The sequence below is a fragment of the Carettochelys insculpta genome, chromosome 5, assembly GCF_033958435.1.
Source record: "Carettochelys insculpta isolate YL-2023 chromosome 5, ASM3395843v1, whole genome shotgun sequence".
NCBI classification, from domain to species: Eukaryota; Metazoa; Chordata; order Testudines; family Carettochelyidae; genus Carettochelys; species Carettochelys insculpta.
Window position 1 is genome coordinate 129,293,501 of NC_134141.1, and position 13,307 is coordinate 129,306,807.

General features: G+C 67.3%; 1 protein-coding gene across 1 annotated transcript in view; it reads left to right on the forward strand.

The window, feature by feature from the left end:
• LOC142013915 (avidin-like) overlaps positions 1 to 13,307 on the forward strand; it is a 32,409-nt gene that overhangs the window by 14,918 nt on the left and 4,184 nt on the right. Inside the window, exon 2 of the mRNA XM_074995924.1 lies at positions 3,636 to 3,846. Coding sequence (XP_074852025.1) covers positions 3,636 to 3,846 — 211 coding nt within the window. The remainder of the gene's footprint in view (positions 1 to 3,635; positions 3,847 to 13,307) is intronic.

Below are 13,307 nucleotides of genomic sequence, written 5' to 3' on the forward strand. Positions count from 1 at the left end.
GGACTGCATGGAGCTCTGAACCGAGTGGCCTGCCGCAGCTCAAGGAGGGAAGGAGCGATTCCAACCCATCGTCTACTAGTGGCCAAGACAGACCTGCGAAGAGTTTTCCAGGCCTGGGCCAAGGAAGGTGCCTGTGTGTCTGTGCAGGAAAGCAGCTTGTCCACTGGGAATGGCAAGTTGTCTCTGAGAGAAGCTGCTTCACCTTCTGTGTGTGTGTGGAGACCAGCCGGGGGGCTGGGACAAAGGAGAGAGTGTCTCCCATTGTCTGTCTGTGTTGAACAGCAGCAGCAGCCTGGGGAGAGAGCAGAGCCTGCATTTGGAAAAGGTGCCAATGAGGAAACTAGCCCATTGTCTGAGGAAGATTCACCAGCCTGGGGTGGCTGGAGAGGGAACCACCAGGAAAGAGCATTCCAGGTGTGTCTCTGAATCCAGCCATGGGGGCTGGAGCAGAGGGAATGGCTCTGGGATGGGCAGTGGTATCCCTGCTAAGGACACTGGTCCTTGGTGCAAGAAAAGTGCTTCTGCTTCTGGGGAAGTGAATCCTTTGCCTGAGCCTGTGGGGGCTCGAGATGGAGCCAAGATCCCAGAGCTGGATCTAAGGGCAGCTGAAGCCCAGATGGGAAGTGGGCCTGCCTCTGTGTCTCTCAGGGGGGATGATGCTTTAACGTGGTCTAATCCAGTTAGTATCATCAGGGAATCCCAGAGACCAGACGATTCTGGTACTTGTTCTTTGCCTGATGCTGAGGTGTTACTGGGAGGGGGTGAGAGGACTCTGTCCTACCAGAGTCATCCTCTCGCCAGGACACAAGAACAGACGGGCAATGGAGTTATGCTGAGCGATGAAGATAAAGGAGCTGGTAGCAGAAGGGAGGAAAGGGACTCTGACCTTCTCTACGGTGGTACTGGCTGTCTGCCTGGAGGGGGATTACATGGGAATCTGCCTGATGGGCCAGAAGTGATCCTGGGTATAGGTGAACCCCAGGAGCTGGTTGTGGCTCAAGTGAGCAGTGCCCCTGTGGAGCCAAACAGGGGTGAGTTGTTGTTTGGGGGAGCTCTTGAGGAAGAGAATTTCCCTGAAACTTTTCCTGACCCGTCTGTGGGGACTGCAGAAAATGGGAGTGTGGTGGAGGAGAGTGAACAGGAAAGGTGCTTGTCTGTAAGAGCCAGAGCAGCCCTTTGCCTGGGGAGAAGTTTGTTTCAGCTCCTGATGGCCAGGACCCGCCTGAGTATGAAACCACTGGCTGTGCTCTGGAAGGGTCCAAAGCAGGCAGTGTAAAAGTTTCTCAGGAATTGGAAGTTGGTGCAAGTAAAGTGAAAACTATCAGGGAATGTGAGCAGCCCTGTGAGAACCAAATAAAACAGCTGCACAGTCAGTCTCTGTAGGATGCAGGAGAGCGCCAGCAATTCCCCATCTCCAGATGGTGGAAACACTTATATTCTTATACTGGACTCCACTTCTGATTCCATGGGGAGGCAGTAGTTGGAGGTGGAAGGACAAAGGAGCTTTGGGCCTGGTGGGCCAGTAAGGGATAAACAGGGATTCCTTCATGTGGATTCTGCGTCTGGGACTCACAAAACAACTCTCAGAAAGCAGTTTGGTTTGCAAATTTCCAGACTGGTGGGGGGGGCCGTCTCCCTGAGATCATCAATGCCCAGCTCTTGTTAGAAGAGAGGGCACAGCCAGAGAGATCAAATTTCCACCCCAGGGGGCAAGAGAGAAGATTAGAACTTGATGGTGCTAAGAAAGGCCTCAGCCATTTATCCCCAAAATACCAGATTCTCAAGGAGGTAACACAAAAGTTGTGGTCTACCAAAGAGCAACGTAAATGTGCAGTTGCAATGGGTTTGTTCTGTTACTCACGCTGACTGCTGTAACCAAGGGGTGCTGCTACCAAAAGCTGTAGAATTGTACCATGCACTGAATGTTTAAAAAGAGCCATGTGACATGATGACATTGATGTAGAAGCATAAATTGTATGCTAAAGGAGTCTGTAACTCTGAAATGTCACCATTGTTCCCTGTAACTAGTCTTGCAACCTCTGACATGAGAAGGAACATTCCAAACCTATTGTGTGGCATGGAAGGGGAAACTGAGGCACACAGCCATTGTGGTCGTCTGGCTAAATGCCAAGGATGGAAGCATTTGTACCTTCCGTTACTGGACTGTAACTGAATTCCAAACATTGGCTGGAGCAGCTGTATGGACTGGTGGGCAGACAGGGCAGGGCCCAGACCAGAAAAGAACTATTTGATCTGTTGGTGCTGCAGCATCTGTATGGGCTCTACCTGCCCGACTTGAGAACGTGGCTGATGGACCAGAGACAGAAGCAGGGAGACCGACCAACCTGAGGGAACTAAAGGGACTTGCCCAGCTGCATCACATGAAAAGGGCCAATACCAATCTCCTGAGTTGGAGCCTCTCCCAGCAGGATTATGACATGGAGGTGGTGCACATCAAGGGGAGCACTGAGGGTGCAGCCGATGCCCAATCACGAGGGGAGGGCCCCAAACTTCCCCAGGTCACTGGCTGAGTGACCCCGCTCAGTTCGGTCTGGAAGGGGGGAGAGATGTGATGGAGTGGGGGATACCTGCGTGTGTGTGTGTGGCTCACAGAGGGTGTGGGGCTCCTGCTGAGGGTAACCCTGACAACCAGGTAACACCTTTGTACTGCAGACAAAGGAGGAGGTGGAGCCTGAGGGGTTTGAATTGGAACTGGGAGTTGGAAGCAGTTAGTCGGGGCTGGGAGAGAGAGAGAGACAAAGGAGGGGGCAAGGCCCCAGCTCTGGGGGCCCCTCGGGGCCTCCTCTCCCCAACATGGATGGGACTGGCTGTCTCTGCCTGCTGCACTGACTCCTCTGTACGATGCTGTGTCCTGTCGGCTAATAAACCTGCTGTTTTCCTGCTAAGTGAGAGACTCTCCTGCCTGCGGACAGGGTGCAGAGCTTGGGGGACCCCAGAACCCCATCACAGATGCACACGTACATTGGTTGGCAGACCCTGTGACGTCCTGCCCTGCCCTGCCCAGCTGGGTGCGCTCTGGGTGGACCCCGCCAGGGGCCGGGTGCTGAGCGAGATGCACACGTACATTGGTTGGCAGACCCTGTGGTGCCCTGCCCTGCCCTGCCCGGCTGGGTGCGCTCTGGCTGGACCCCGCATGGGGAGGGGCTGTGGCGGGAGGGAAGCGGCTTCCCAGGGCAGCTCAGGGAGCACCCAGACTGTGTGGCTCACCGCCGGTTTGTGCGGTCTAGGCTCTCGAGGTCACAGCCTCGGCCAGTGGTGCCTGGGGAGGGACTCCAGGGAGAGCACCGGCCATGTGCCTCCCATCAGTCTCTCTGTAACTCAAGCCCCTCCACCTGCCTCGCGCTGTGCCACTTCTGATGGGCGTGGGGGGCAGCCCCGCCCCGCCCCGCCCCCAGCGTGGCAGGGCCCACGCACAGGGCCAGCTCCCAGCTCGTGCTGCTCCGGGGCCGCACGGCCGTGGGGGGCAGGCCCAGCTCGCGCTCATGGACACAGCATGGTGCTAATGCTGGGGGGGTGCCCGCTGGGCAGGAACATGTGACCCCCATGCACCCCCCCCACGCGTCGCCCTGGCCTTGGCTCGGGAGCCCACCTGTGCCCATGTCCTTCCTTCGCAGTGCGTCCTGTCGGGGTCGTGGAAGAGCAGCCTGGGCTGCACGATGGTCGTCTCCGCCCTCAACGAGGCTGGTGAGTTCTCGGGGTCCTACCTGCCTGCCCGACTGGCCCCCAAGGCCGGGACCCTGCAGTCGCCCCTGCACGGCTGCCAGCACCAAGCCGGCTGGCCGGAGCAGCCCACCTTTGGCTTCACCATCAAGTGGCAGTTCTCAGGTGCGTAGCCTGCGCTGCCCCGGGCCGCGTGCGCTCAGATGCGCTTCTCCTGGGCGCTCTCCACGGCGGGCGGGGGCGGGTTTCTTCCAGGGGAGCTGCTGCTGCTGAGACCCTCACGCGGGGGCTCGGCGGGGGAGATGGCCGAGTGGTAGTCGAGGCAGCTGGGAGCAGGGCGTGCATACGGCAGGCCTCTTCTTCCGGCCCGGGAGCCTGGCAGACGGTCATGGCCAAGGGGCCGTGTGGGTAATTTCTTGTGTGGGGCAGGGCTGCCCGGGAGCTGTGTGGGGTGGGGGTACCAGGGGCTGTGTAGGGCAGGGCTCCCCGGGAGCTGTGTGGGGTGGGGATACCAGGGGCTGTGTGGGACAGGGCACACCAGGAGCTGTGTGGGTGAGTGTTGGGGAAGGGGGCTTAGGTCCCAAGGGGCCATGAGGGTGAGTGTGGGGTGGGGGATCCCAAGGCACAAGAGGCCGTGTGGGTGAGTGTGGGGTTGCGGGGGGTCCCAGGGTCCATGTGGGTGGGTGTGGGGCAGGGGGTCTCAGGTGCCGTGTGGGTGAGTGTGGGGTGGGGGGCGTCCCAGGCAACAAGGGGCCATGTGGGTGAGTGTGGGGTGGGGTGGGGCCAGGGAATATGGGGTGGGGGGGTCCCAGGGTCCATGTGGGTGAGTGTGGGGCAGGAGGCCCCAGGTGCCGTGGGGGGCTGGGGGAGGACGGAGACCACAGTACAAGGAGCGCCACGGACTTTGGCAATGGCGGTGGGGCCACGTGGGGCAGAGCAGCATGAGTGGCAGGAGTGGAGCGCACGGGGGCAGGCGGATATGGGCACAGGCGGCTGGAGTAGCCTGGCCCCCTGAAGGCCGAGTGCCGGGAGGACTGAGGGGCACGGGAGGAAATGGGTCCTGGCCGTGCGTGCAGCCCTCTGCATGCTCTGAGGCGGGAGCACCCCCGAAGAGTCCTCAGCACCCACCCGCCTCAGCCGCCCTAGAGAGCTCATCTGGGCTGCCACGAAACAGCCATCCAGAGGCTCGCGGCGGAGCAGGGGGTGGAGTGAGGTCAGGGCCTTGGGGAGGGCACAGTGGGGCAGGAGGGGTGGAGTGAGGTTGGGGCCTTGGGGAGGGCACAGTGGGGCAGGTGGGGTGGAGTGAAGTCAGGGCCTTGGGGAGGGCACAGTGGGGCAGGCAGGGTGGACAAGGGTGGGGCCTTGGGGAGGGCACAGTGGGGCAGGCAGGGTGGACAAGGGTGGGGCCTTGGGGAGGGCACAGTGGGGCAGGAGGGGTGGAGTGAGGTTGGGGCTTTGGGGAGGGCACAATGGGGCAGGAGGGGTGGAGTGAGGTTGGGGGGCCTGGGGAGGGCACAGTGGGGCAGGCGGGGTGGAGTGAGGTTGGGGCTTTGGGGAGAGCACAGTGGGGCAGGAGGGGTGGAGTGAGGTCAGGGCCTTGGAGAGGGCACAGTGGGGCAGGAGGGGTGGAGTGAGGTTGGGGGGCCTGGGGAGGGCACAGTGGGGCAGGCGGGGTGGACAAGGGTGGGGCCTTGGGGAGGGCAGAGTGGGGCAGGCGGGGTGGAGTGAGGTCAGGGCCTTGGGGAGGGCAGAGTGGGGCAGGGGGGGTGGAGTGAGGTTGGGGGGCCTGGGGAGGGCACAGTGGGGCAGGAGGGGTGGAGTGAGGTTGGGGCCTTGGGGAGGGCACAGTGGGGCAGGCAGGGTGGACAAGGGTGGGGCCTTAGGGAGGGCACAGTGGGGCAGGAGGGGTGGAGTGAGGTCAGGGCCTTGGGGAGGGCACAGTGGGGCAGGCGGGGTGGAGTGAGGTCAGGGCCTTGGGGAGGGCACAGTGGGGCAGGAGGGGTGGAGTGAGGTTGGGGCCTTGGGGAGGGCACAGTGGGGCAGCCGGGGTGGAGTGAGGTCAGGGCCTTGGGGAGGGCACAGTGGGGCAGGCAGGGTGGAGTGAGGTTGGGGACTTGGGGAGGGCACAGTGGGGCAGGTGGGGTGGAGTGAAGTCAGGGCCTTGGGGAGGGCACAGTGGGGCAGGAGGGGTGGAGTGAGGTCAGGGCCTTGGGGAGGGCACAGTGGGGCAGCCGGGGTGGAGTGAGGTTGGGGCTTTGGGGAGGGCACAATGGGGCAGGAGGGGTGGAGTGAGGTCAGGGCCTTGGAGAGGGCACAGTGGGGCAGGAGGGGTGGAGTGAGGTTGGGGGGCCTGGGGAGGGCACAGTGGGGCAGGCGGGGTGGACAAGGGTGGGGCCTTGGGGAGGGCACAGTGGGGCAGGCGGGGTGGAGTGAGGTCAGGGCCTTGGGGAGGGCACAGTGGGGCAGGAGGGGTGGAGTGAGGTCAGGGCCTGGAGAGGGCACAGTGGGGCAGGAGGGGTGGAGTGAGGTTGGGGCCTTGGGGAGGGCACAGTGGGGCAGGCGGGGTGGAGTGAGGTCAGGGCCTTGGAGAGGGCACAGTGGGGCAGGCGGGGTGGAGTGAGGTTGGGGCCTTGGGGAGGGCACAGTGGGGCAGGCGGGGTGGACAAGGGTGGGGCCTTGGGGAGGGCAGAGTGGGGCAGGGGGGGTGGAGTGAGGTTGGGGCCTTGGGGAGGGCACAGTGGGGCAGGCAGGGTGGAGTGAGGTCAGGGCCTTGGAGAGGGCACAGTGGGGCAGGCGGGGTGGAGTGAGGTTGGGGCCTTGGGGAGGGCACAGTGGGGCAGGCGGGGTGGACAAGGGTGGGGCCTTGGGGAGGGCAGAGTGGGGCAGGGGGGGTGGAGTGAGGTTGGGGCCTTGGGGAGGGCACAGTGGGGCAGGCAGGGTGGACAAGGGTGGGGCCTTGGAGAGGGCACAGTGGGGCAGGGGGGGTGGACAAGGGTGGGGCCTTGGGGAGGGCAGAGTGGGGCAGGGGGGGTGGAGTGAGGTTGGGGGGCCTGGGGAGGGCACAGTGGGGCAGGCAGGGTGGACAAGGGTGGGGCCTTGGAGAGGGCACAGTGGGGCAGGGGGGGTGGAGTGAGGTTGGGGCCTTGGGGAGGGCACAGTGGGGCAGGCGGGGTGGAGTGAGGTTGGGGCCTTGGAGAGGGCACAGTGGGGCAGGGGGGGTGGAGTGAGGTTGGGGCCTTGGGGAGGGCACAGTGGGGCAGGCGGGGTGGAGTGAGGTTGGGGCCTTGGGGAGGGCACAGTGGGGCAGGCGGGGTGGAGTGAGGTTGGGGCCTTGGGGAGGGCACAGTGGGGCAGGCGGGGTGGAGTGAGGTTGGGGCCTTGGGGAGGGCACAGTGGGGCAGGCGGGGTGGAGTGAGGTTGGGGCCTTGGGGAGGGCACAGTGGGGCAGGCGGGGTGGAGTGAGGTTGGGGCCTTGGAGAGGGCACAGTGGGGCAGGCGGGGTGGAGTGAGGTTGGGGCCTTGGGGAGGGCACAGTGGGGCAGGAGGGGTGGAGTGAGGTTGGGGGGCCTGGGGAGGGCACAGTGGGGCAGGCGGAGTGGAGTGAGGTTGGGGCCTTGGGGAGGGCACAGTGGGGCAGCCGGGGTGGAGTGAGGTCAGGGCCTTGGGGAGGGCACAGTGGGGCAGGCAGGGTGGAGTGAGGTTGGGGACTTGGGGAGGGCACAGTGGGGCAGGTGGGGTGGAGTGAAGTCAGGGCCTTGGGGAGGGCACAGTGGGGCAGGTGGGGTGGAGTGAGGTCAGGGCCTTGGGGAGGGCACAGTGGGGCAGGAGGGGTGGAGTGAGGTCAGGGCCTTGGGGAGGGCACAGTGGGGCAGCCGGGGTGGAGTGAGGTTGGGGCTTTGGGGAGGGCACAATGGGGCAGGAGGGGTGGAGTGAGGTCAGGGCCTTGGAGAGGGCACAGTGGGGCAGGAGGGGTGGAGTGAGGTTGGGGGGCCTGGGGAGGGCACAGTGGGGCAGGCGGGGTGGACAAGGGTGGGGCCTTGGGGAGGGCACAGTGGGGCAGGCGGGGTGGAGTGAGGTCAGGGCCTTGGGAAGGGCACAGTGGGGCAGGAGGGGTGGAGTGAGGTCAGGGCCTGGAGAGGGCACAGTGGGGCAGGAGGGGTGGAGTGAGGTTGGGGCCTTGGGGAGGGCACAGTGGGGCAGGCGGGGTGGAGTGAGGTCAGGGCCTTGGAGAGGGCACAGTGGGGCAGGCGGGGTGGAGTGAGGTTGGGGCCTTGGGGAGGGCACAGTGGGGCAGGCGGGGTGGACAAGGGTGGGGCCTTGGGGAGGGCAGAGTGGGGCAGGGGGGGTGGAGTGAGGTTGGGGCCTTGGGGAGGGCACAGTGGGGCAGGCAGGGTGGAGTGAGGTCAGGGCCTTGGAGAGGGCACAGTGGGGCAGGCGGGGTGGAGTGAGGTTGGGGCCTTGGGGAGGGCACAGTGGGGCAGGCGGGGTGGACAAGGGTGGGGCCTTGGGGAGGGCAGAGTGGGGCAGGGGGGGTGGAGTGAGGTTGGGGCCTTGGGGAGGGCACAGTGGGGCAGGCAGGGTGGACAAGGGTGGGGCCTTGGAGAGGGCACAGTGGGGCAGGGGGGGTGGACAAGGGTGGGGCCTTGGGGAGGGCAGAGTGGGGCAGGGGGGGTGGAGTGAGGTTGGGGGGCCTGGGGAGGGCACAGTGGGGCAGGCAGGGTGGACAAGGGTGGGGCCTTGGAGAGGGCACAGTGGGGCAGGGGGGGTGGAGTGAGGTTGGGGCCTTGGGGAGGGCACAGTGGGGCAGGCGGGGTGGAGTGAGGTTGGGGCCTTGGAGAGGGCACAGTGGGGCAGGGGGGGTGGAGTGAGGTTGGGGCCTTGGGGAGGGCACAGTGGGGCAGGCGGGGTGGAGTGAGGTTGGGGCCTTAGGGAGGGCACAGTGGGGCAGGCGGGGTGGAGTGAGGTTGGGGCCTTGGGGAGGGCACAGTGGGGCAGGCGGGGTGGAGTGAGGTTGGGGCCTTGGGGAGGGCACAGTGGGGCAGGCGGGGTGGAGTGAGGTTGGGGCCTTGGGGAGGGCACAGTGGGGCAGGCGGGGTGGAGTGAGGTTGGGGCCTTGGGGAGGGCACAGTGGGGCAGGCGGGGTGGAGTGAGGTTGGGGCCTTGGAGAGGGCACAGTGGGGCAGGCGGGGTGGAGTGAGGTTGGGGCCTTGGGGAGGGCACAGTGGGGCAGGAGGGGTGGAGTGAGGTTGGGGGGCCTGGGGAGGGCACAGTGGGGCAGGCGGGGTGGAGTGAGGTTGGGGGGCCTGGGGAGGGCACAGTGAGGCAGGCGGGGTGGAGTGAGGTTGGGGGGCCTGGGGAGGGCACAGTGGGGCAGCCGGGGTGGAGTGAGGTTGGGGCCTTGGGGAGGGCACAGTGGGGCAGGCGGGGTGGAGTGAGGTTGGGGGGCCTGGGGAGGGCACAGTGGGGCAGGCGGGGTGGACAAGGGTGGGGCCTTGGGGAGGGCACAGTGGGGCAGGCGGGGTGGAGTGAGGTTGGGGGGCCTGGGGAGGGCACAGTGGGGCAGGCGGGGTGGAGTGAGGTTGGGGGGCCTGGGGAGGGCACAGTGGGGCAGGCGGGGTGGACAAGGGTGGGGCCTTGGGGAGGGCACAGTGGGGCAGGAGGGGTGGAGTGAGGTCAGGGCCTTGGAGAGGGCACAGTGGGGCAGGAGGGGTGGAGTGAGGTTGGGGCCTTGGGGAGGGCACAGTGGGGCAGCCGGGGTGGAGTGAGGTTGGGGCCTTGGGGAGGGCACAGTGGGGCAGCCGGGGTGGAGTGAGGTTGGGGCCTTGGGGAGGGCACAGTGGGGCAGGAGGGGTGGAGTGAGGTTGGGGGGCCTGGGGAGGGCACAGTGGGGCAGGCGGGGTGGAGTGAGGTCAGGGCCTTGGGGAGGGCACAGTGGGGCAGGCGGGGTGGAGTGAGGTTGGGGGGCCTGGGGAGGGCACAGTGGGGCAGGAGGGGTGGAGTGAGGTTGGGGCCTTGGGGAGGGCACAGTGGGGCAGGCGGGGTGGACAAGGGTGGGGCTTTGGGGAGGGCACAATGGGGCAGGAGGGGTGGAGTGAGGTTGGGGCCTGGAGAGGGCACAGTGGGGCAGGCGGGGTGGAGTGAGGTTGGGGGGCCTGGGGAGGGCACAGTGGGGCAGGCGGGGTGGAGTGAGGTTGGGGGGCCTGGAGAGGGCACAGTGGGGCAGGCGGGGTGGAGTGAGGTTGGGGGGCCTGGGGAGGGCACAGTGGGGCAGCCGGGGTGGAGTGAGGTTGGGGCCTTGGGGAGGGCACAGTGGGGCAGGCGGGGTGGAGTGAGGTTGGGGGGCCTGGGGAGGGCACAGTGGGGCAGCCGGGGTGGAGTGAGGTTGGGGCCTTGGGGAGGGCACAGTGGGGCAGGCGGGGTGGAGTGAGGTTGGGGGGCCTGGGGAGGGCACAGTGGGGCAGGCGGGGTGGACAAGGGTGGGGCCTTGGGGAGGGCACAGTGGGGCAGGCGGGGTGGAGTGAGGTTGGGGGGCCTGGGGAGGGCACAGTGGGGCAGGCGGGGTGGAGTGAGGTTGGGGCCTTGGGGAGGGCACAGTGGGGCAGGCGGGGTGGAGTGAGGTTGGGGCCTTGGGGAGGGCACAGTGGGGCAGGAGGGGTGGAGTGAGGTTGGGGGGCCTGGGGAGGGCACAGTGGGGCAGGCGGAGTGGAGTGAGGTTGGGGCCTTGGGGAGGGCACAGTGGGGCAGCCGGGGTGGAGTGAGGTCAGGGCCTTGGGGAGGGCACAGTGGGGCAGGCAGGGTGGAGTGAGGTTGGGGACTTGGGGAGGGCACAGTGGGGCAGGTGGGGTGGAGTGAAGTCAGGGCCTTGGGGAGGGCACAGTGGGGCAGGTGGGGTGGAGTGAGGTCAGGGCCTTGGGGAGGGCACAGTGGGGCAGGAGGGGTGGAGTGAGGTCAGGGCCTTGGGGAGGGCACAGTGGGGCAGCCGGGGTGGAGTGAGGTTGGGGCTTTGGGGAGGGCACAATGGGGCAGGAGGGGTGGAGTGAGGTCAGGGCCTTGGAGAGGGCACAGTGGGGCAGGAGGGGTGGAGTGAGGTTGGGGGGCCTGGGGAGGGCACAGTGGGGCAGGCGGGGTGGACAAGGGTGGGGCCTTGGGGAGGGCACAGTGGGGCAGGCGGGGTGGAGTGAGGTCAGGGCCTTGGGAAGGGCACAGTGGGGCAGGAGGGGTGGAGTGAGGTCAGGGCCTGGAGAGGGCACAGTGGGGCAGGAGGGGTGGAGTGAGGTTGGGGCCTTGGGGAGGGCACAGTGGGGCAGGCGGGGTGGAGTGAGGTCAGGGCCTTGGAGAGGGCACAGTGGGGCAGGCGGGGTGGAGTGAGGTTGGGGCCTTGGGGAGGGCACAGTGGGGCAGGCGGGGTGGACAAGGGTGGGGCCTTGGGGAGGGCAGAGTGGGGCAGGGGGGGTGGAGTGAGGTTGGGGCCTTGGGGAGGGCACAGTGGGGCAGGCAGGGTGGAGTGAGGTCAGGGCCTTGGAGAGGGCACAGTGGGGCAGGCGGGGTGGAGTGAGGTTGGGGCCTTGGGGAGGGCACAGTGGGGCAGGCGGGGTGGACAAGGGTGGGGCCTTGGGGAGGGCAGAGTGGGGCAGGGGGGGTGGAGTGAGGTTGGGGCCTTGGGGAGGGCACAGTGGGGCAGGCAGGGTGGACAAGGGTGGGGCCTTGGAGAGGGCACAGTGGGGCAGGGGGGGTGGACAAGGGTGGGGCCTTGGGGAGGGCAGAGTGGGGCAGGGGGGGTGGAGTGAGGTTGGGGGGCCTGGGGAGGGCACAGTGGGGCAGGCAGGGTGGACAAGGGTGGGGCCTTGGAGAGGGCACAGTGGGGCAGGGGGGGTGGAGTGAGGTTGGGGCCTTGGGGAGGGCACAGTGGGGCAGGCGGGGTGGAGTGAGGTTGGGGCCTTGGAGAGGGCACAGTGGGGCAGGGGGGGTGGAGTGAGGTTGGGGCCTTGGGGAGGGCACAGTGGGGCAGGCGGGGTGGAGTGAGGTTGGGGCCTTAGGGAGGGCACAGTGGGGCAGGCGGGGTGGAGTGAGGTTGGGGCCTTGGGGAGGGCACAGTGGGGCAGGCGGGGTGGAGTGAGGTTGGGGCCTTGGGGAGGGCACAGTGGGGCAGGCGGGGTGGAGTGAGGTTGGGGCCTTGGGGAGGGCACAGTGGGGCAGGCGGGGTGGAGTGAGGTTGGGGCCTTGGGGAGGGCACAGTGGGGCAGGCGGGGTGGAGTGAGGTTGGGGCCTTGGAGAGGGCACAGTGGGGCAGGCGGGGTGGAGTGAGGTTGGGGCCTTGGGGAGGGCACAGTGGGGCAGGAGGGGTGGAGTGAGGTTGGGGGGCCTGGGGAGGGCACAGTGGGGCAGGCGGGGTGGAGTGAGGTTGGGGGGCCTGGGGAGGGCACAGTGAGGCAGGCGGGGTGGAGTGAGGTTGGGGGGCCTGGGGAGGGCACAGTGGGGCAGCCGGGGTGGAGTGAGGTTGGGGCCTTGGGGAGGGCACAGTGGGGCAGGCGGGGTGGAGTGAGGTTGGGGGGCCTGGGGAGGGCACAGTGGGGCAGGCGGGGTGGACAAGGGTGGGGCCTTGGGGAGGGCACAGTGGGGCAGGCGGGGTGGAGTGAGGTTGGGGGGCCTGGGGAGGGCACAGTGGGGCAGGCGGGGTGGAGTGAGGTTGGGGGGCCTGGGGAGGGCACAGTGGGGCAGGCGGGGTGGACAAGGGTGGGGCCTTGGGGAGGGCACAGTGGGGCAGGAGGGGTGGAGTGAGGTCAGGGCCTTGGAGAGGGCACAGTGGGGCAGGAGGGGTGGAGTGAGGTTGGGGCCTTGGGGAGGGCACAGTGGGGCAGCCGGGGTGGAGTGAGGTTGGGGCCTTGGGGAGGGCACAGTGGGGCAGCCGGGGTGGAGTGAGGTTGGGGCCTTGGGGAGGGCACAGTGGGGCAGGAGGGGTGGAGTGAGGTTGGGGGGCCTGGGGAGGGCACAGTGGGGCAGGCGGGGTGGAGTGAGGTCAGGGCCTTGGGGAGGGCACAGTGGGGCAGGCGGGGTGGAGTGAGGTTGGGGGGCCTGGGGAGGGCACAGTGGGGCAGGAGGGGTGGAGTGAGGTTGGGGCCTTGGGGAGGGCACAGTGGGGCAGGCGGGGTGGACAAGGGTGGGGCTTTGGGGAGGGCACAATGGGGCAGGAGGGGTGGAGTGAGGTTGGGGCCTGGAGAGGGCACAGTGGGGCAGGCGGGGTGGAGTGAGGTTGGGGGGCCTGGGGAGGGCACAGTGGGGCAGGCGGGGTGGAGTGAGGTTGGGGGGCCTGGAGAGGGCACAGTGGGGCAGGCGGGGTGGAGTGAGGTTGGGGGGCCTGGGGAGGGCACAGTGGGGCAGCCGGGGTGGAGTGAGGTTGGGGCCTTGGGGAGGGCACAGTGGGGCAGGCGGGGTGGAGTGAGGTTGGGGGGCCTGGGGAGGGCACAGTGGGGCAGCCGGGGTGGAGTGAGGTTGGGGCCTTGGGGAGGGCACAGTGGGGCAGGCGGGGTGGAGTGAGGTTGGGGGGCCTGGGGAGGGCACAGTGGGGCAGGCGGGGTGGACAAGGGTGGGGCCTTGGGGAGGGCACAGTGGGGCAGGCGGGGTGGAGT